This window comes from Oryctolagus cuniculus, chromosome 17 (assembly GCF_964237555.1).
Source record: "Oryctolagus cuniculus chromosome 17, mOryCun1.1, whole genome shotgun sequence".
In the NCBI taxonomy this organism is placed as follows: domain Eukaryota; kingdom Metazoa; phylum Chordata; class Mammalia; order Lagomorpha; family Leporidae; genus Oryctolagus; species Oryctolagus cuniculus.
In genome coordinates, this window is record NC_091448.1 from 22,348,407 (window position 1) to 22,370,967 (window position 22,561).

General features: G+C 59.9%; 1 protein-coding gene across 1 annotated transcript; it reads right to left on the reverse strand.

Moving 5' to 3' along the window:
- Positions 1–399: 399 nt before the first annotated feature.
- THRA (thyroid hormone receptor alpha) lies at positions 400–21,257 on the reverse strand. The gene is made up of 9 exons (XM_051825658.2): positions 21,117–21,257; positions 10,675–11,031; positions 8,028–8,095; positions 7,462–7,562; positions 5,153–5,300; positions 4,399–4,604; positions 2,967–3,113; positions 2,009–2,267; positions 400–1,429 (listed from the first exon to the last, which is right to left on the reverse strand). Exons 2-9 carry the CDS (start codon positions 10,725–10,727, stop codon positions 1,179–1,181), a joined length of 1,233 nt encoding a protein of 410 aa, XP_051681618.1. The 5' UTR covers positions 10,728–11,031; positions 21,117–21,257; the 3' UTR covers positions 400–1,178.
- Between the last annotated feature and the right edge of the window lie 1,304 nt (positions 21,258–22,561).

A 22,561-nucleotide genomic window follows, 5' to 3' on the forward strand; every position in this document is an offset into this window, starting at 1 on the left:
CCCCGGGCAGCAGCATCTGGACCATAGCTAATACTGCAGGACATGAGGAGGGCGGAAGCCGCAGCCACAGCTTTTCCCATGTGGGTGCCAAGGTGTGCGTGTGTGTGCGTGTGTGTGTGTGTGCACGTGTGTGTGTGTGAGGGGCGGGGGACAGGGACAGGCCCCTGGGGCTGGGCACTTGAATGGGGAGCTGTGCGGGCAGCAGGACAGGAGGTGAGGGGCCAACTGGCATCCAGCGTGAGAGGTAGATGGAACTCAGCGGGCACGAGTGGCAGAGAGCGGAGGAAGAACTGGGCTGGGGGTGCCAAAGGGGCACAGGGGGAGGGGCAAGGCAAGGGGGTGGCCAGGACCCTGTTGTGTCAGCTCACAGCTCTGATGGGCAGCCCTCCCGGTGCGGTCTGCTGGGAGAGGGACTCTCTTTGATTCGAGGAGGAGGAAGGGCAGCTGTCAAAGTGCATGGGGTGGTAAGGGGGGGTCCTTCCCCTCTGGCCAGCCTTAGTTAATAACTTAATATCATCTCTCTCGCTCGCTCGCTCTCGCTCGCTCTCGCTCTCTCTCGCGCTCTTTTTTTGTCTTTTTCTTGGTCTAGTTTTTCTTCATCTATCTTCTCCCCTTGCTTGTTTCCAAAGTGCAGTTAGAATGACTATAACATTTAACCCCCAGGGGAGGCGCCGAGCCAAGTCGTCCTCTGAGCCCAGGCATCTGGGGGAGCAGGAGGCCTTAGCTTGGAGGGGACACCTCGGCCAAGGGACTGGGCAGGGTGTCCCTCTCTCTCTCTCTCTCTCTCTCTCTCTCTCTCTCTGTCTCTCTCTTTTGTGCAGGGGGAGAGTTGAGGGCATCTGCCCCCTCCCACCTTCCTCCTCTCCCTACAGTCAAGATGGCTTGTCCACTCTGTTTCTCTCTCCCTTCCCCTGGCTTCTCAGAGGACTGGGTCTCCCCCCGCCTCCCACACTGTCCTTTTCATAGCAAGTTCATTTGTTGCCCTGTCCCAGGGCTGGAGGTTCTGAGGGGGGACCTGGGCAGTGTGGGGTGTGTGTATGGGAGCGGAATCTATCCGAGGGAGAGCGGGAAGGAGAGAAGAGGGGTGTGGGGGTGGGGTCTCCCTCAGCCCCAGCCCCGCCCCTTCTCTCCAGGCTCCTCCCCCCAGCTCCGGCACACCCTCTGGCCGCCTGAGGCTTTTAGACTTCCTGATCCTCAAAGACCTCGAGGAAGAGTGGGGGAAAGAGTTCGGTGGGGCACTCGACTTTCATGTGGAGGAAGCGGCTGGCGTGGCAGGCCCCGATCATGCGGAGGTCAGTCACCTTCATGAGCAGCTTGGGCCAGAAGTGCGGAATGTTGTGTTTGCGGTGGTTCACGTAGTGCTCGAACGCCAGCAGGTACGCCTCCTGACTCTTCTCGATCTTGTCCACGCACAGCAGGCCCGAGCGGTCTGCGGGGGAGGGAGGGAGGGCGCCAGGGCTCAGTGGCTGAGAAACACAGGCGGGGATGGGAGACTGAGGCACAGGGGCTGGGAGAGAAAATCGTGTGCAGGCGGGACCTCGGGGCACAGGACTGAAGCTCCCAGGGGGCCGTGGATGGATGCAGAGGACAGAGGGACAGAAAGGTGGGCCTGGCACGGGAGAGTGAAGCTGGGGACAGGGAGGACCTGGGGAGGGGTGGTGGTCAGAGAGGAGGGGTGTGGAGGGCACCAGGGGACAAGAGATGGGACTAAGGCACAGCAGGGGGTTGGGGACAGACGCTAAGGGGCATGTGAACGACAGAGATGATGGGTCCCAGAGAAAAGCATGGGGCAGACAGGACAGGACACACAGCAGGGGCTCAGGGGCATGAGATGAGGTTGGGGACAGGGGTATAGGGGGGTGACGGAGCAGAGGCTACGTGACAGAGGGACCTGGGTGATGGGGATGGGCTCCGGAGCAGCAGAGAGATCGGAAGATCCAGGAGGGGGGGAGAGCCACAGGCCCAGCTCCCGGCCCGCTCCGAGCCCTCGCAGCCGACCAGCAGGTACCTGTTGACATTAGCAGCACAGCCTGCAGCAGAGCCACTTCTGTGTCGTCCAGGTTAAAGGCAGACAGTGACTTGCCCAGCTCGAAGATGGCATCGGAGACGACACCCAGGCCGCCGTTCTTGAGCTGCTCCCGCTTGACAGCCATCTCCCCACTCAGCGTCAGGGTGTCGCTCTCGGGGTCATAGCGGACGGCTGCCCGCAGGGACATGATCTCCATGCAGCACCCCTTCAGGAGGATGATCTGGTCTTCGCAAGGCAGCTGTGGAGCGGCAGGGCCGTGGGCACACTCAGCACACTCCTCCCCACGCCCTGGAGGCCCCCCCCCGGTCAGCTGCCAGGTCGGTGAGCCCACCACGGCCTCAGCCAGTGAGGTGTGCTCTCCGCCTGGTGCTGGGCCCCGCGTGCACATGCCGGGGACTCAGGTCCCGTCATCTCCCCCACACTCCCTGCAGATGAGAAGACTGAGGTACGGGGGGAGTTGGGGGAACTCGGCCAAGATCCCACAGCTGTGAGGGCCACCTGCTGCAGTGAGCACTGTGCGGCACGAGGAGAACCGGCAGGCTGCCTGGAGATGCGATGGCCATGCAGATGTGAGGGGAGACGGGCCGGGGAGGCAGGTACGTGTGCACACACGTGCATGTATATGCATGTGTGTGGGTGTTACATGAATGTATATACATGTGTATGTGTTATGTACGTGCCTGTGAGCACTGTGAGTGCATGTGTGAGCGTGTTGTGTGTGCACGTGTGTCGGTGTATATGCACATGCACCATGCATGCGTGTATGCACACACCTGTGTGTGCACGCAGGTGTGTGTGTGTGTGTGCATTTATCTCCAGCAACTGCTCCCCACCCAGCAAACCGCCAATGGGCAAGTGCCAGCACCAAGTGAGCTGGGGGGCTGCTCCAGGTTCCTCCCCAGCAGGGCACCAGTGTCTCCTCCCATCCGCCACTCACCTCGGAGAACATGGGCAGTTTTTTGGCAAAGTCCACCACACGGGTGATGGCCGGGGTGATGATCTTGGTAAACTCGCTGAAGGCCTCTAGGTCCACCTTGTCCCCGTCTGGCATTGAGACGATGGGTGACTGGCCAATGTCATCTGGCTACAGGGAGATGGGGTGGGGGTGGGGCAGTTGGTCAGCTAGGGCTGCAGACCCCTGTCACCTCTCACTGAGGCTCCCTGCCCACCAGGGGGAGCTCCAAGGCAGCTTGGGGAAGTGGGGCCACCAGGGCCCAGAGGACTGCCCCAGCCCTGAGGCTTTTCCTCCACCATGGGGCAGAGGATAGACCAAGGCCAAGGTCTGCTGATAATAACAGTGATAAAAGCAGCGGCAGCAGGAGAGTAATAACAACAGCAGTTGTAAATACTGAGCACTTCATCTGAGGCCAGGAAGAGGCCGCGTGTTTTCCGTACCTTTTCTCATTTCAGCCTCATTCTGTAAGGAAGCTACAATATTAATACCCATTTCACAGATGAGGAAACTGAGACGTACACAGCTAAGTGATACTGCCCGAGTCACAAGACTAATTAGTGGCAGAACCAGGATGTGAACCCAGGCACCTGACCGCCAATCTGCCTGGTATGGGAGTATTTGTTTCCAGCAGGGCACTGTTCACCCCCTGCCACCCTCCATCATGAACCAGGTACCAGTCTCTGCCCCCCCCTCCAACTATATACAAATGTCTGTCTCCTCCCTAACTGACCACTCACTTGGCAATCATTTTGTCAGAGCCTAACACCCTGTCTGGCACTAGCAGGTGCCCAGAAATACAGTTGTGTGACTGTGCCCTAGCCCTCTCCTCACGGTCACTGTGGGCAGGACAGGCCGGCCCTGTTCACTGGAAGTCCACTGAGGAAGGCAAGGCCCTGTCCTCACAAAGCTCCCCATGAGATGGGAGACACGGGACGGACCCAAACTGCAATGACACGCTGGGTGTGCACACAGTGAGGATCCCTGACGGCTCAGAGGTCTCGGCTCAGCTCGTTCCTGCCTCCCGGCCGCGGGGCCACCACTTTCCTCGCTTCCTTCTCTTTTTTTTAATTTTTTTTGACAGGCAGAGTGGACAGTGAGAGAGAGAGACAGAGAGGAAGGTCTTCCTTTGCCGTTGGTTCACCCTCCAATGGCCGCCGCGGCCAGCGCGCTGCGACCGGTGCACCGCACTGATCCGATGGCAGGAGCCAGGTACTTATCCTGGTCTCCCATGGGGTGCAGGGCCCAAGCACCTGGGCCATCCTCCACTGCACTCCCGGGCCACAGCAGAGAGCTGGCCTGGAAGAGGGGCAACCGGGACAGAATCCGGTGCCCCGACTGGGACTAGAACCCGGTGTGCCTGCGCCGCAAGGCATAGGATTAGCCTAATGAGCCGGCCGCTTCCTTCTCTTCTTACCAGGAATTTCCGCCTCTGCTTCCAGTGGCTGCCCTGGGCGTTGGTGCTGCGATGGGCCTCCGTGGCGACGTGGATCAGATCCCACTCTTCGGGCGTGGGCTCCGGTCGCTGCTGCAGGGATCGGATCATCTCCTCCTTCCGCCGCCGCTCCCGGTTCTGCTCTATCAGCTTGCGCTTGGCCACCCGCTTCGAGTCATCTAGAACCACTGAGCACAGAGACACAGAGCGCTTCGCGGGGCCTCTCCACAGTGCTCCCAGAAACTCCTCCTGGTGCATGGCCTGGAGGGCCACCGAGCTTAAGCGACTTTCCTAAAGCAATCGCCCAGCAGCTGGGTAGCACGACGGGGATCGTGCTTAATCCCTGGGACCAAGTCAACTCCCACTTGGGCTGATGCAGAAGAATATCATGTTCTGGTTTAATGGGCTATGACAATACCAGAAGATCCTGCCGCCCAATCCCTGGCCAGTGAAAGACACAAACCCTCGCTTAGCAATGGGGAGCCTGCCCTGGGAGATGGGAACCCCGAGCTAGGGGGTTCTCTCTACCAAATAACAGCCCCTCTATGGCTCTCAGGTGGGTACTGTGGCCATAGTGCAGGGGCCACCCAAGGAAGCCTGTGTCCTGTCCCCGCCGGGACCAATACACTGAACTGGACTGTCACTGTACCGTGTGAGCACTGCGGGCTGCCACCCAAGAACTCAGCCCCCCACCCGCAGCCACCTGGCTCAGCTCCCCTGCCCCCACGCCCCTTACAGTCCATGGCCATGCCCACGGCGATGCACTTCTTGAAGCGGCACAGCTGGCATTGATTGCGCGTGATCTTGTCGATGACGCAGCAGCTGTCATATTTGCAGGAATAGGTGGGATGGAGATTCTTCTGGATTGTGCGGCGAAAGAAGCCCTGGGGGTGAGGGCAGGGAGACGGAGCAGGCTGCGATCAGGGCTGAACCGACCATGGCATTCCCTAGGAGCTGGGGGTGTGCTGAGGGAGGCGGGGCCAGTATGAGAACCTTGGCATCCTCCCCACCCCGCAGGCCCAGGAGCAGTGGGCTCTGGCAGGCTCCCAGCACCCAGGCCGTGGAAGGGCTTGGGCGCTTGGGCCCTGGAAAGGAAAAGCCTGAGGCACCAGGGTGGCAGCAATCAAAGGAAGAGCTACTATTTGCCGAGTGCTTACTATGTGCTAAGCACTGGGATAAAGACAACTCCTCTTTGACACAGCCTCGCGGTTACCCCTGATGATCACCCCGGGAGGTAGGGACTGTGACCAACTCCTGCTAGGACGCTGAAGCTTGGAGAGAGGAAGCAACCTGCCCAAAGCCATCTGGCTACACCAGGGCTCAGGCTGGAGACAGCCAGGTCTGAGCTCTCGGGTTCTGGGTGTGTTGAAATCACCTGGAGCGCTTACGGATTGCTGAGCCTCACTTGGGGACCTACAGCACTCGGGGGGGGGGGGGGGCGAGGAGCCAAGGCTGCTCTTTTTAGGATGCTCCCCCGGGACTCGGCTGCCCGCACGCTGCTTGTGTTGCTTCCAGGAATTCTAAAACCCTCGTGGTCTGGTTTGCATGACATTGAGAGAGAAACCTCAAGCCTTAACGTATTTTCAAATAATTCTGTTTCTTGGAAGACCTTGGATTTTCAGGGGATGGTGACCCTACATCTGCCACCCCATAATATCTGAGCACTGGTTCGAGTCCTGGCTGCTCTACTTCTGACCCAGCTCCCTGCTAACGAGCCTGGGAAAGCAGCAGGAGATAGTCCAAGTGCTTGGGCCCCTGCCACTCACAAGGAGACCTGGATGGAAGATCTCTTTCTATATATCTCTCTCCTTCTCTGTCATTCTGCTTTTCTAATAAATAAAATAAATCTAGACAGACATTCCATCTGCTGGTTCTCTCTCTCTAGCTCTCTGCCTTTCAAATAAATAAATACATTTTTTTTTTTGACAGGCAGAGTGGACAGTGAGAGAGAGAGACAAAGGTCTTCTTTGCTGTTGGTTCACCCTCCAATGGCCACCGCGGCCAGTGTGCTGCGGCCGGCGCACCGTGCTGATCTGATGGCAGGAGCCAGGTACTTATCCTGGTCTCTCATGGGGTGCAGGGCCCAAGGACTTGGGCCATCCTCCACTGCACTCCCTGGCCACAGCAGAGAGCTGGCCTGGAAGAGGGGCAACCGGGACAGAATCCGGCACCCCGACCGGGACTAGAACCCGGTGTGCCGGTGCCGCTAGGTGGAGGATTAGCCTAGTGAGCCGCGGCGCCGGCCCAAATAAATACATCTTAAAAAAAAAAAACAAAAAAAAAAAACACTGGGCCAGCGCTGTGGCATAGTGGGTAAAGCCACCACCTGCAGTACCAGCATCCCATATGGGTGCTGGTTCAAGTCCAGGCTGCACCACTTCCGATCCAGCTCTCTACTGTGGCCTGGGAAAACAGGAGGAGATGGCCCAAGTCCTTGGGTCCCTGCACCCGTGTGGGAGACCTGGAAGAAGTTCCTGGCTCCTGGCCTCAGATCGGCGAAGCTCCAGCTGTTGTGGCCATTTGGGGAGTGAACCAGCGAATGGAAGACACCTCTCTCTCTCTCTCTCTCTCTCTCTCTGCTTCTCTGTAACTCTGCCTTTCAAATAAATAAATTAATCTTTAAAAAGAAAGAAAAAAGCTGATGTTTGTTTAAGTCTGTCCCTCTCTGGTAGGCTGTGGGCAGCTTGGGGGCGGGGCATAACCTGCACCCCTCATACCTAATACTGGAAGATGGGTCGTACCTGGCATTTCTTGGCTGCTATTTATGTGCCTGGTTTGTGTTTTAAACACTTCATATGCAAATTATCTCATTTAATTCCCCCAGCAACTTTATGAGGTCATTTGTCATCCGCACTTTACGGATGAAGAAGGCTCAGTGCAGCAGGCAATTGACCTACACCAGCAGAGCAGGGGCTGTGAATGAGCAGGTGGCTGAAGAAGAAACGATGAGACCGAGACGAGGCTCTGTGTCGGGCCAGGTGCTGAGGGATCCCAAGGCTGGGCGCTCAGCGGCTGGGCACGGGACAGGGGATGGCTGGTCCCTACCTTGCAGCCCTCACAAGTGATACAGCGGTAGTGGTAGCCGGTTGCCTTGTCCCCACACACGACACACTGCTCGTCTTTGTCCAGGTAGCTAGGGATATACCCTGGGAGGGAGGAAAGGAGCGGGCAGGCATGGCTCGGGGTCCCGGCAGCTCGGCGAGGCTCCGAGACTTTCTCCTGCCCCAGCCTTCCCTTTCTGGCCTGTGGCACAGCCCTGCCTCCCTGCAGGGCTCGCTGTCTCCAGGTGGAATCCTGGGGACAGGTCACTGGACATCGTGTCCACCCCCTGAGAAGACACAGCAGCTCAGTGCTGACTGCTCGCTCACAGCTAATGGGTGGGGGAAGATGGACGTGGAAAATGGATGGCGGCAGCTCGGGAAAGCAGCTTGGGAAAGAAGGGAAGAGGCACTTCCTGACTTAATCCATCCTCAAAGCCCGGGTCATGCCCTCATCACCCCTCTCACTCCAGACAAACCCACCTCCAGCCCTCCATAGGCACCTGTCATGGGTCAGAGGGAGACCTGGCGGGGGTTGGGGCAGGAAGAGGGGGCACACACAGCCAGGCTCACCTGACATGCTGGTTTTCAGGGAACATTGGCCGTTCTTTCTTTTTCGCTTTCCATCTGGTGACCTGGCACTAGATGGGGGCAAAGTGGACAGAATCACGGAGCGGTCTTTGGGCAGCCCCCTCCTCACCCGTGAGGTTCCTAGAGTCCCCCAGGCCCGACTCCCTCCACCTTGTGTCCTCATTCCACCTCCCACCCCCAGGTCAGCTGACAAGGCTTAGAAGCCTTTAGCTATCTGAAAGCTGCAGGGGAGAGAGATAAGGGCCTTGGCTGGGCACAAGCATGTTCCAGGGCCCCAAGGTACACATCCACACGGATACAACACACACACACACATACCCACACACATACAACACACACATACCCACACACACAACACACACATACCCCCCCACAACACACACATACCCCCCCACACACAACACACACATACCCCCACACATACAACACACACATACCCACACACATACAACACACACACATACCCACACAGGCACACACACATGAATATACAGCACACACATGAACACAGTACGGGCACACACATCCACATCTACAACCACACTGTAGATATGAAGCACCCACAATCCACAGAACAGGACCACCACAGATCCAAGCCTTCCGTGGATGACAACTGTGCCAAAATAATCCACAGGATAAGCTTAACCTTCAGAACACACACATACACATGCACATGCACATGTATGCAATATGACACCAGCGTTCATATTAATAGCTTTGCAGCCTTCAGAATAAACCCAAGTACGATACACCACCATCTATGCCACTTCCAGGGCATTCTCAGATGTGTTATATGACCTCTAGGATATGCCCACATGTTACACAACTCTCTGGACAGGCACCTGCTAACACCGCTCTCTCTCTCTGCAGTGTGGACATCCAGGTCAGGATTGCATGCTTAGTAACCCACAGTGGCAAATGACAACGACAGTCACCCTGTGTACGGCCTCCATTTAACACAGGCCTGAACCAAAGCCCCACTTGTGCCTGGTGACACAGCACACAGGAGACACAGGCAGGGCAAGGACCCTGAGCCTCTTCATGCCAGGGATTCTCAGCCACCTTCAGTCCCTGCACATACATGTCACCAGGCTCTCCATACATGTTACATAACCTCATCACACACGGCTTACATAAGCCCTCTCCGTGCATGCGAGGGTTGTATAACCTCCCTCTCCCATCCTGCATGTGGCAAGTGCAGGGCCCCTCCTCCTGGAGCCAGACGCAGTTCCCAACACACTGACATAGTGACCTTGGCCAGGGTCACAGTCACAGACAGCCCCGTGCTCCACACCCCCTGGGGATTACCCTGTCTGGTTCCGACAAGGCTGGAGGGTCAGGTCTCCCTCCCGCCTCCTCTGAGGGGTGGGTGCAGGGCACCTGAGGCCTCCTAGGCCCCAGTGCAGCCCGCGCCTTCAGCAGTTTACAAGACTCCCAGCCTCTGGGTGCAGTCCCAGGAACAACCACAAGGTGGCGCAGGGACATGGGGGAGGGGAGGATACTGGGGGAGGGGCTGCAGTCCTAAGGGACTGAGAAAAGGCACTCTCGCCTTTGTCCAAGGTTTAGGGGCAGACTCTCCAGATCCACATTAGCCTGGACGGGGAGCTACAGCGGATGCAAGTGACAGCCACGTAGCAACAGGCCGGATCCTCAGAGTCCCGGTTGGGGTGAGGCTTTGGGGGTGGTTACCCTGGTGCCTACCCCATTTCGAGCCCCATCCACTTCCTCCAGCCCTCCAGGGACCCAGTGTTGGGCCCCAGGGCTTTGCCTGGCCAGGCCTCCAGCCTCCTGGCTCGGGATCTGATCTCCTAGGCAACAGCCAGCCACACTGCTCCCCAGAGCACCCCACCCCCACTCTCTCCCTGGCCATAGGCACAGCCTGTACCCAGCTCCCGGGGTTCCATGCCAACTGGGACAGAGCTCTGTGCCACTTGGATCCAATGGCAGAGGCAGAGACCCTCTGGGTTTCTCAAGGGCAGCGCAGATCACAGGTAACCTGTCCCTAGTGTGCATACAGCGCCATGCCTCACCCATGTGTAAGCAAAACCTTCACAGCTGGCATGCATTTCCACTTCCTGGGAGGAGCTCCACGGCAGTGTCCGCCTTTGACCATGAACAAGGAAGAGCTTGTGGGGCTCCCAACAGATTCCAAATCTCAGCATAGGCTGTGACCAATAGTTACCGGTGCATGGGCCTGAAATGTCATGTTACGAGCACCACAGCCTGTGGACAAGGCACTTGTAAGTGACCAGGTGGGGCCCGGGCTGCCAGAGAGGAGAGGAGGGACACAGCAAGGCCGTTTGGATCCCACGTGCTCAGGTGAGGGTGGCAATGACAGAGGGGCCTCTGGGGGCACCTCAGGCTGCCCAGCACCACCCAGGGAAGTGCCGTGTGCCCTCCTCTGCCTGTAATTACTCAGGTCTCTACCACCGGCCCCTGCAAGATGGGTATCTCTCAATTCGAGTGCCTGGTTCCCTGCCACCTCTGAGCGTTCCCTGGGCTCTAGGACGAAGGTGGATAGCAGGCCTGCTGTCTTTGTGCCCCATCCCCCAGAGCCACTCAACACAGAGCTCTTTCGCCCAAGATCGACGCGTAAGAGCTGGTGCAAACTCGTCGCCAGATTCGTTACCTGTTCTCCTCTGGGTCTGACCCACACTCCACCTTGCTTGGCTTCTGTTCCATTCACTTCAATTCCATCCAGGATGCCCTCCAGCACGCCAAGAGACTGGGGTGGGCACGCTGGCCCCCCCAACACGCCCACAGGCCGCCCACCCCCCGCCACCCAGGCCCTAGGGCACAGCACCCATGGTACCCGCTCAGCACTTGGCCTTTCACACCATGCCCTGCACCCCAAGGGGGGCGGGCGGTGGGAGGGGCCAGGGAGTGGCAGGTGGGAGGGTTGAGGGCAAGCTGGGTCCTTGGGGGGGTGGTCCTGGGGGTAGGTGCTGGGAGAGTAACTTCAGAGTCTCGTCCTGTCCGCGGATCCCTGCAGAGAGAGGAGAGAGGCCAGGTAAGGAGGTGCCATGGTAGAAGGGTGGGGAGAATCCCTTTGGTGGCCACATCTGGGGCTCCGGGGGACTATAATAAAGCGACAGTGGACATGGAGGGTAGGTGTGGGACAAGGAACAGGGTTACTCCTCTAGTACAGGCACAGCAGGCAAGACTGGATACCCACATCCTCAGCCCCACACAGGGGAAGGATGAAGGGAAAGACAAAGCCATCCAGGTACCAGGCAGCACGACTCAGCTCTCACAGCCAAACTGATGCCCAGCCGCTAACATGTGCCCGTTAAACATTAGCTAAGTCCTCTGAAAACCCATCAGCACCATGGCAGGGGAGGAGACAGAGGTGGGCAGGTCCCAGCACAGGCATGAGGGTACCGTGAAGGAAGCGGGGTGTGGGAGCAGCACACAGGTGCCCGTCTCAGCGCCATAACAGAGAGAGACAGCGACAAAGCCTCTGCCGCAGGCCGAGTCATGACTCCCAGTCCCCAGAGTTCCCTATTCAAGGGCCCAAGTGTCACTGCTGGGGCTGAGGAACAGACTTGTCAGCAGGTTTAGATGAGCTGCCACCCACCAGGACAGAGGAAATGAACGTGTGTTAGCAGAATAGCCAGTGGGCGCCCTCCGCAGCGGGCACCCGAACTTCACCTGGTTCACAGCTGCTAAGCAGGTGGCTCAGGGACTAAAAGCTCACACCCTCCAGTGCCAGCCTTGTTCTGCTACCTCGGGCCCAGGGTGCCAGGCCCACCATCCCGCCACGCTGCACCCCTGACCCTGGCTCGCTTTCTGTGTGCACGCAGGCAGGTGCAGGTGTGTGGGAGGGGGACAAAGGGTGCAGCTCCCCACATACAACCTCCATCACGTGGCTGCTGCACCACAGACCTCGCCCCTGGGCCCCCCAGCACCCCCCTCCTGGAACTGATAAGGAGGAGGGTGGGGGGAGGGAGAGAGATAAGTCAGATCCTTGGGCAGGGCCATGGACAGGGCCTCTGCACCCAGGCAAGCCCCTGGGGTGTGACTGTGGGAGGAGTGTGGAAGAGCGCCCCTTCTGCCTGTGATACCCCCCAGTCTGGGACTGGGCACTGGGGGCCGGACAGGAGACTGAGGGGGGGCCCCCCGAGCAGGGAGTCTTAGCTCAGGGAGCCTTCAAGAAAGTAGGTCAAGTTTTTCTTGGCTTGTGGAGAAATTCCTGTTATAAATTTATAATGGCGTAGCCAGTCCTGAGGGGTGGAGGTGGGGAGAGGAGGAGTGGGTGGGGATGCCCAGGGCCTGGCCATCAGGGCCTGCTGCTCCCAGACAGACCAGTGAGGAGTAGGGGGCGAGGGCAACGGTGGGGGCTAGGCCAGACAAGAGAGGCTTCTATGTTTCTACTTCTATCTGGGCCCAGCGAGCCTTCATTTGGTCTGTCTGTCTGCATCTGAATGTCTCTCTCTCTCTCTCTCTCTCTGGGCCTGGGTGTCTCCCTGTCTCTCCCCCCACCAAAGGCTGTGCCTCGGTGCTTGGCACACCCTGGCTGCGGTGCTGCCCCCGCCTGTCTCCTGCCCGCCTGGCACACTGCCACCACTTGTTTACAGAAGCTGGAAAAATCCACTCGCCAGCCAGAGGCCCGAGCGCCCCCGGGGAGGGCAGGAGGCAGGCACAGGAGTGGGCATGCTGAGAGAGGGGCAGCCCTGGGGAGCAGGCCCCAGGCGCAGGCACAGAGGCCAGGGTGCATAGGAATGGCCCTTAGCAGCTGTGGGCCCGCCGAGCAGGGAGCACAGGCAGCAGCCACATGGCATGGGCAGCTCCTGCCCCGGGCCGTGGCTGTGCAGGACCCCTTCCCCCACACCCCCACTACCAGTTGCTACAGGGCAGACCTGGGGCAGTGCCAGCCTAAGCCACCCTGCTTGTTTCCCCTTCCCCCTCCACAGCCCAGCCTTAACTCCAAATGTGCCTGGGCACTGCCAAGGGCTTGCACGTGCCCGCTGGGAGGGGGGGCAGACTCCCTCTCCGCCCTGACTCTGTGCTGAGCTCAATGGGGCCTTAGTGCCAGTCGGTGCCACTTTGGACCTGGGTAGCCCCTGGCTGTGGACAGAGGACCAAGGTGCTGCACTTACTACCCAGGGCACCCTCACCTGGAGGCTGGAGACCCTGGGGACTCCTTGATGTCTGTCCAGGGGCTACCTGGGCCTCTGGGGTGACAGAGCCCAGCAGAGGCCCCAGCATGCATGGAGGCACCCAGGAAGCTGTGTTAGCTGTGTGCAGAAGGTGGTCAGGGAACAAGGGGCAGGGATACCCACCCTGGTGGGCAGTCCCTCTCCCCTCATCCACAAGTCCAGCTGAGTTCCCCCCAAGCTCCCTCCGGGTGCAGCCCCTGCAGAGGCAGAGGAGCTGGAGCTATGGGGGGGTCCCAGGTTGGGCTGGACAGCAGGGCAGCGAGGCCCACCTGTTGGCTGGCCCGGCCACCCACTTCCTCTTTGTCAGATATGAGCTGCCGAGTGGCAGTGTGGGCAAGGTGCCCACACAGGGGGAAGCATTTCATTAAGCTTAAGTGCTTCTGCGCTGGGCGGGGGCAGGGGGGACAGGGACAAGAAGCCAGTGCGGCATCCGTAGGCACCACGCCAGGTTCCCACTGCTGCTGGTCCCACTCCGCAGTCCTGCGGAGCCAAGGGACACCCCCAAAGGACTCCCGGGCCACCTGCGAGGACTCTCTGTCCCCAGGACCTAGCACAGAATAGTACGCACTCAGCTCTACACACTCAGCTCTACGGAGGATCTTGGCCCTACCTTTCTGGGGCCCCTGAACTTTGTCCTTAATGCTCACAGGAAAGCCCAGCCCTCCTCCTCACCAGGCACACAGAGAGAGGCTTGCACCAAGGAAGCTCCGAAAAGGGGGGGGACGAGGAGGAGGCGGGGGGGCAGGAGGGGTGCTCGAGCGGAGGGGAGGGACAAAGACCTGGGGCAGGGCCCGTGGGGGTGCAGAATGCAGGGGGATGGGGGGGACTCTGGGAAAGAAAGACAGGGAGCGATGCGGTGGGGGATGGGAGGGAAGGGGGAGCGAAAGGAGGACAGACACGGGGAGGGGAGACAGACGAAGGAGGGGGAGACAAAGGGAGAAAGGTAACAAAGAAAGATGGGTGGGGGGTGCTTCAGCCCCGCCTAAGTCCCACCCCGTGGAGGCTGGGGGAGGGGGGGAGTAGGAATGGTTTCCACGGTGACAGCTGGTTCTTGGTGGCCTGGCATGTAGGCTATTAATAGTGCTGTGGGTAGGTTCACACCTCCCTCTCCCCTTCCCCTCTGCCTGCTGCTAGGGTGGGGGGAGACCCCCCAATCATTGGCATCGATACCCTGACTCCATGCCACGGGAAGCGAGAAGGGTGATGCTGCGGGGGCCAGGGCAGCCACTTGGGACCAAACACACACTAGGGCATGCACGGGCAAACGCATGTGTGTGCACACTGGCCCCGCTCCCACGGGCAGCCCCCCACACCCATGGCTCCCTGCAGCCTGTGGCCATCACGGAACCCCAGCAGCAATGCTCCTCCCTCGCGTGGAAGGGGAGAGGCCTCTCTAGGGCTGGAACCTCTCTCTCCTTTGCCAGACGTGCCCCCCCCCCCTTCTATTCTCAGGTATGGTTGGGGCAGGGCTGCCCCACCCAACTCTGTTCTCCTGCTGCCAGGAAAGAGAGGAGGAGGGAAGGCAGCAAGGAGACTCCTATCTGGCAGGTGTGATGTGGCAAAGGAACAGGCACAGACTCTGAGCAACGGGGCGGGGGGGGGGCATGGCAGGGAGGGAGACAGCTCCCCTTGGCGGGGCGCTCTGGCTGGGCCCCCAGGAGATGGGATCCAGGACTCTGCTCTCCTAGCCACCTGAGGCCTTAGGGGCTCCAGAATGGAAGATGGGGTGGGGGGTAGTCCTCAGGGGGAGGTTGGTTACTTAAACAAAGGATCTTCCCCACCCCCAAAAAAGAATATAACAGGAAACTCTCCCCTGCAGGTCAGAGACAGAAAGACATAAACAGCAGCCTTGACTTGGGCCAGATGCCCAGCAGGAACATCAAAGACGGTGCTTCCCACTCCACTCCCCCAACAACCTCACCCACCTGCTGCTCTCCTGGCCCTCCTCCCCCACCCTGGGCCAGCTCCAGTCAGGTAGCCTCGGGGTGCCCAGCTCTAGAGGTCACCTCCTGGCTGCATCTATCCCTTGTGCTGCTGCTGATGGCCGGCGGTGCCCACACCCGTGCCCAGGGGCTCAGCCCCTTCCTTACAGCCCCTTGCCCCAGGGTCCCTTGGGAACAGAAGTAGGACAGTGAAGTCGCTGAGAAGGCAGAGCGAGGAGCACCCCCAAGCTGGACATGGCACATTTCCCCACCCTCCCCCCAGCAGCCAGTGGGTAATCGGAGCTGGGAGCTGGGGCAGCTGAACGCTAGAGGCATGAATGTCACGGGGCCAAGGCGCTCCCCGCAGATGGCATCCTGGGCACTGCGCTGGGGGGTCTCCCTCCTTCACTCCCCTCTTTCAAGGCAGAAGAGGTTGCCTGCCAGCCCTGGAGAGCATCACCTAGGAGGGGAGGAACGGCGGAGGAGAAAAGAAAGGCAGGGATATTCTCCCAGGCACCCCAGGGAGGCAGGAGCCAGCCCCCGCCCAAGCAGAACTGGCAGAGGCAGAGAGGGGAGAGCGAGGGAAGGGGGGGGGAGTGGAGGAGATTGAGAAGTGCGTGTGTGTGTGCGTGTGTGTGTGTGTGTGTGTGTGTGAGAGAGAGAGAGAGAGAGAGAGAGAGAGAGAGAGAGAGAGAGAACGCGCGCGCGCATGAGAGCAAGCGCCAGCGAGCAAGCAAATGCAGCTGAGTCTCCAGCACACACACGGACACGTGCAGGCGCACAGACTTAGCGCGCATGCTCAGAGCCGCAGGGCTCTGGGTTCCCGTTCCAGGAGATATTCAGAGCCCTCCCTAGCCCACACATGCAGAAAACACCCTCACACGGATGCGTGCACAACACACCCACTCACTGATGTGTACAAAAATGCCGATAGCCACCAATCCTGGTCCCCTCCCCACCCCACCCCCACGCCTGGTAAAAGAGAAAATGAAAGAGAAGCAAGGACTCCTGAGAGCCAAGCGCCCATCTCCTCCTTAGAAGAGAGAAGCGGAGGAGGAGGAGGGTGGGGGGCTTGGTTCAATTATGCTACTTTTTGCTCCTGCTCCGGGTGTGTGGCTGCGCCGTTGGCACTATTTTTAACCCCCAGCCCCTGGTCCCCAAACAGGACAGCGTTTCCCGGGCACGGTGACATCCGTCTTGCATCCCTGCTTGCAAACTTCTGACCCCTCTCTCTGGATCACTTCAAGCAAGGATGTGCACGAGCGAGGTCCTCTGTGGCACCCCACGTTTGGCCTGCCAGGGGACACCAAGGTGAAGCCACGTGTGCCCACTCCACATGGAGCCCTGGACGTCTCCGTGAGAGACAGAGCCGTCTCTGCTCCGCGACATGTGCATCGCCCACCTGGCACGCGCCCATCCCTGGGAGGAGAGGAGAACCCACAGACGTGCTCACCGTGCCAGGACGAGACGCAGACTGAACGCACCAGTCACCTCACCTTACGCTGCTCACCCTCATGCTGAGCGAGACGGGCATCGCCGTCTCCAGATAACGAAAATCCAGGCCCAAAGTCACACAGAGTGGTCAACGCCAAAAACCCAGCCCCCCCCCCCCCGACCCCGCATCCCCCTGCCGGGTCATGCTGGCCTGTCCCCACCCCCAGGAGGCACAGAAGTCCCCCAAGCACCTTTGCGGCCGTGAGAGCGAGAGGTGAGATTTGCTCCCACTCCAGTCACCTCACTGTCAGCATCCCCCCCCAGCATCACCCGTCCTTGCTTCACCTTGAACAGCAGGGGCTGAATAAGAAGGGTTTGGGGGAGACGCAACTCTGATCACTTCACAGAGGGAAGGGGGGCACCCAGGACAGACCCCAGACCCGAAGGTGCCCTGCCCACCTCCCAGGTCCTTACTCAGCACTTCAGGTTCTCCCAGCCACCTCCCTTTAGGCTAATGCCTGTCCTGTGGGGGAGGGGTGTTTGTCAGGCAGGGTTGGGTCCTGGTGGGGCCATGGTAGGTGGCAGGGATGCTGGGTCCCCAGGAGGAAGGAGGGAGGCCATCTCCTTCATGAACTCCTACACATAAAGAAGAGAGTCTGGGGAGAGGGAACTGCTACGCTTGTTCTTTTGCTCTCCCACCCCCAGTGCTGAGATGTGTCCCAGCAGAGATGCAGCGATGCCCATATATTCCTGGATGAGCCCCCTGGTGGGGGAGGGGTATTCCCCGGCTAAGACACCACCGAGGGAGGGCTCCTTTTAAGCTAATGAGGGTCAAAAGAGGGCAGAGCAGAGGGGTCTGTCTTGGGTTCTTTTCCATATCCAGGCTGCAAAAGCTTGCAGGGGAAAGAGAAATGATATAAAGAGGAAGGAAGGTGGAGATTGGCGACCAGGTTCATTCCTGTGATGGTCAGGGGATCCAATGCTCCACTAAGCTCCTCTAAGAAATCCAAGGGACACCAGGCCCACTGGTTTCTTCATCACTAAAAGCTAACACACACACAGCCTGTTACCAACCAGGCACTTTTTAAAGCATTTTATATACTAACTCCGCTAATCCTCAAAAAGCTAAATGAGGTAGGCATTATCATCCCTACAGATATGGCAAGGGGGGAGTTAAATCACGTGTTCCGCTTCATACAAACAGCAAGGGGAAGAGGTGGGATTTGAACCCAGGCAGCCTGCCTCAAAAGACAACAAGACATCCAGCTCCTGACCACACTAGTATACCACCTGCTACGGGGATGCCACCTTGTTCTGTCACCAAGCTGCGCTCCCCAGGACCAAGTTTCAGCCCTCCCTCCTGTTGCAGCTCATGGACTGTCTACTGTAGGATCATCCTCACTGCTTCCTCCACCAAGGAGGCCAGGGCTACAGGGGAGGATGGTCAAACATGCATGGTGGCCCCTGGGCTCTGGGTGTGGGGAAGGGTGGCCCCTCCCACTCACCATGGGCTGGAACCTGCACTTGTGGGTGAAAGCGCCTTGCTCAGCCCCACACATAGTCTGGACAGCTGGACCCTCAGATCCAGGCCTTGAGGCTGGATGAGGAGGACACAGCTGTTGGGCATCTCTGAGGTGGGTCCCAGCTGCCAGGGCAGTAGAGAAAGGCCATGGTGAATCCTGCCAACTCCCGCCACTGCCCGCAGCGACAGTTCTTTCCCAGCATGGATCACTGGTGGAAGAGCCTTGTCACTGGCTCAACTAGGAGCTAACTCGCCGCAGCCTGCACACCAGGGGCTCCTGCAGAACCTGTGTCCACCGGCTGGACCTGCCAGCCCAAGGGGTCAGCATGGGCAGCAGCCAACCCCCTTCCTTTCCCCATTTCCAGCCCCCCAAACTGGGCTGTGCAGCGGCAGCACTAAGGAAACACAGGATGTCCTGAGCAGCCAGCTGAGCCCCCCGCCCCCCACCCCAACCTCCCGCTGACCCCAGAGGCGGGGCGGGCCGGGGCAGAGGGCCGGAGTTTGAGTATTAACAACTGGAAAAGTATGAAGACCATCCCTGCCAGTTCCCAGCTCCCAGGGAAGGGGCAGTGGCAGACAGAGACAAGGACAGGGGTGGACAGGGGAGCGCTGGGGCAAGAGGGAGTAACAGACTGGCAGGGGAACAAGGAGAGAGGGAGAATTAGACACCACGGGACACAGCAACAGAAAGAGAGACAGAGTTAGAGAGAAATTCCAAGTCAAAAATACACATCACTCACGCAGACACTCGCCAGCACTCGGCCTCCTAAGGAAAGCGTCCAAGTCTGGACAGAAAGGCCAAGGTGGGAAAAGGGGCCAGACGCACGGTGGGAGGCAGGGACTCAGTTGTCCCCAGGAAAATCATCCTCAGCAGGGCAGTGGGAGTCCCCTGTTAGCTTTCAGGGGACGGGTGAGAGCCGCTCCCTGGAAGCCAGCTCTCCCCCATACAACGCCCCCACCCCCACCCCTGCAGCCAGGACAATCCCAGCTGCTAGAAGTCACTGGACACTGCTTCAGGCCCATGACTCGGCCCTCTGAAACCCCCCTACACCCCCTGTCTTTGCTCTTGTTTCTCTTGTCCCTCCAAAAGAAAAAAAAGCGCCCACTCTCACAAAGGGCTGATGCCAGAAGGAGACAGGAGGAAGCTTGGAGGGAGGCTGTCACCGAGGCATGGAGGTGTGCCCGACTGCGCTGGCAGCAAGTGTGCACCTGGGGCTGTCTGACACACTGTCCACGTGGACCTGTGACAGCATGGCCCGAGCCTTGTGAATGTGCGGTGCACCTGAGTCCATGGGCTTGCGTGCCAACGAGTGCACCTGTGTCCGCACTGCCCACAGTCAATCAATGAACAAGTATTTACAGAGCAGCCCCTATGCTAGTCTCTGGGTGGGATCCAGAGCTGTCTAAGCGATTCTCCCAGGTCTTAAGGAGTCGGCTTCCCAGTAGGGTGATTTGACAAGCCAGAATGACCAAGAGCGAGTGCGCTATCAGGAATGCATGCTTTGTATCGTGATGCATGAAAAATCTCTTCACACACACACATTCCATTTACTCAGGAGCAGCGGTTTTGCTGTCGACAGAACCTCCGAGTTCCACTGTAAGAATCCAAGAAAATACTTGTTGCTAAGTTGTGTACACATGTGTTGATGTGTAACTGTGCTTGCATTTGACAGAGTGACAGTGACTGTCACGCCAGGGGATGATGCCTGCGTGACTGTGCTCATGCAAGCACGTGTGTGCCTGTGAGTGACAGGGTCTTTTGTAACGGTGTGGCTGTGTGCAATTGCTCCGTGTGCATGCATGCATGCCATAGTGACTTTTTCTGTGTGGGTGACAGCAACTCCCCCTCGCCCATGTGGGTGACAGCATCTCTGTGTTACCCTGCGTGTGGGCATGTGCATGGGTCCGTCTGCCTGCTGCTGGTCTCCCGTGGGTGTGTTCTGCCCCTCTGGGCTCCCACAGTGCAGCGGCAGCCTGCCTCTTTCCTTGTCCCATGTGGGTGTGTCCAGCAGCTCCTGTCCTTGAGTCCGCCTGGGTGTCCCTGGGTGTGCATGTGGCTGTTCTGTGTGGGCATATCTCTGTGTCTGTATGTCACCTTTGCTTCTCCCCTCATCTTGGACAACAGCCCCCTTCATCCCCTCCCCCTTCTGGGGCCGGAGCCAGCATGGAGGGGCAGGCTCCCATCTCACTGGCTTTCCTTCTGTTTCTATCCCCCCAACCCCCCACCCAGCCGGCAGCTCTCTCCCCGTTGCCTCCGCCATCCCCCCACCCCCAGGCCTTTCTTTCACACTGGACAAGGGAGGGCCCTAGACCGAGAAGGGGCACCAGAGACACGTTGCAAGGGGAGGGAGACAAGGGGGGGTGCACAACAGAGATCCGTTTCTCCCTCTCTTTCTCAGCCCCGCCAGCCAGCACGGGCCCCCACTGCGCCCCCAAACCCCCACTCCCCACCCCCACCCCCCCAGCCGCGTTTTTGCAATTAGGAGTGTTGCAACCAGAGAGCCATGCTTAATTGGGGAGAGGGTGAGGGGAGGAGGGACTTCTGTCTCTCTCTCCCCTTGCCGGTGCAAGCCCACCCCTCCCCACTGCACTCCCACTGCCCTCCGCAGCCGCTCGGCCTCCGAGGCTGGGGTGGGGGCTGGGGGGGGCAGGCCTCCGGAGCACCGTAAACAAACCGCGGCGCGGCGGGCGGGGGAGCTCGGGCGGCCGGCAGCGGGGCCCGGCCTGGGAACGCGCAGCAGACCGGCCGGACTGAGGCCGGGCGGGCCCTCGAGGGGGAGGCCCAGACGCCATCTCCGCCAGCGAACCCCAGGGCCCACCGACCTCCCAGCAACACCTCCCTTCCCTGGGGCGTCAGTTGCAAGCTCCCGGTCTGTGACAGGGTCACCTGGGCGCCGCGGAAGGCTGAGGCTGGCAGCGGGCACCCCCTGGGCGCCCCCAGCCCGCCCAGGAGCCGGCCGTAGGGACCCGCGGCTTTGCATAATCAATCGCGAGGCATTTGCATATTAATGCCCCCTCGCTCCCTCCTCCTTACCTCGGCGTGGCGCGCTGGACCGGGCTGGGCAGCGGCGCGGGGGTCTCAGCGCCCCGTGCCGGGGGCGTCCATGGGGGGCCGGTGGGGCCCGGGCCGCCCGCCTCCAGCGCCCGGGTGTGAGTGCGAGTGAGCGCGGGGGGGCGGGGGGCGAGTGTGGCGGCCCCGCGGCTCCTCCGGCAGAGGCGGCGGCCGCTCTGGCTCCTCCCTCCCCCGCCCCGCTCCGGCTGGGGCTCGGGCTCGGCGCGCCCGGCCGGCTCACGGCTGCTCCCTGCAGGCCGCCTCGCCGCCGCCGGCGCCCGCCCCCCGCCCCACGCCGCGCCCCGGGACCACGGCCAGCGGCCCGGCAGCCCCTCGGCCGCCTCTGCCCCCGCCCCGCTCGGACTCCGGCAAGCGGCTCCGGCGGGAGCTGTACTTGGTGACATATTTGGAAAAGCTGTCACTTAAAAAAAAAAATAGCCTTTGCCTGCCGGGAGGATTGGGGGGTTTTCGAGGTTTGCACCGTGGGCAGGAGGAGGGAGCGTGGACGAGCCACCTGCACCGCGTTAACGGGGCGGAGAGTCTGCCTGCCAAGTGCTCGGTCGAGTGGAGTTTGTTTGGGAGTTCGGGTCCCTTCTCCGCCGGTAACTCCCTGCGTGACCTTGAGGAAATCCCCGCAGCCTGCCCGGCCAGAGCTTCCTCAAGCTCCAATTGCAAGGGCTGGGCAGGTGCTCCCGCAGGTCCTTTTACTTTCAGTCACGCCGTTTTTAATCCTCTGGGGGAGCACATTCCCCCTTACCCCTCTCATTCCTAACAGCCAAACCCGATCCACTGCCTCCTCTTCCAAACGCCACCCTTCTCCACGTCGGCTCTTTTATTCACTGACACCAGCCATTTCCCCAACAGTCTGCTCTCCCTGCTGAGCCCGGGGAGGGGGCGAGATTGGCTGTACCCTCTCCACTGCCAGCCCCACAAGAGCTGTGTTTCCTCCCATGCTTGCCTCACCTAAATCCAAGGGTACCAAGGCCACTCTGAGGAGGAGGGTGGGCTACACCCAAATGGACCCCCTTCCCCAAAAGAGGGATGGTCTCCTACCAGCCCCATCCCCCTGCATGCATGCGTACGTGTGCGCATGCACACACACACACACACACACCTGCACGCATGGACATAAAACCATGCAAGTGACGCCAGAGCCCCTTTCATCTCAGGATCTCCTAGTGCCAGGCAGAGGTCTAATTACCCCAGCACCCCCTCTTGCCCCACCGGTTCCCCCCCACACCGCTGTCATTAGCCCAGTTTTACCAGCGGGGGCCACAGCCTTCCCACGGCTCCCAGGGCGGGGCCCTGTCTCTGCACTGCTCTTGGGGAGCTGTGTGTGTGTGTGTGTGTGTGTGTGTGTATTAGGGAAGCTGCTCTGCTAATGGTTTATAACTGGGCAGAGTCATTTGTTCAGTGTGAGTTCTGAC

What these genes read in the sequence shown, in the direction of transcription:
- THRA (XM_051825658.2), bottom strand. Translation starts at nt 10,727, where the DNA reads ATGGAACAGAAGCCAAGCAAGGTGGAGTGTGGGTCAGACCCAGAGGAG. An exon ending in TCAGACCCAGAGGAGAACAG is followed by an intron (nt 8,096 to 10,674) that starts GTAACGAATCTG and finishes GCCCCCATCTAG; the next exon opens with TGCCAGGTCACCAGATGGAA. An exon ending in CGTGGGCATGGCCATGGACT is followed by an intron (nt 4,605 to 5,152) that starts GTAAGGGGCGTG and finishes CTCTGTGCTCAG; the next exon opens with TGGTTCTAGATGACTCGAAG.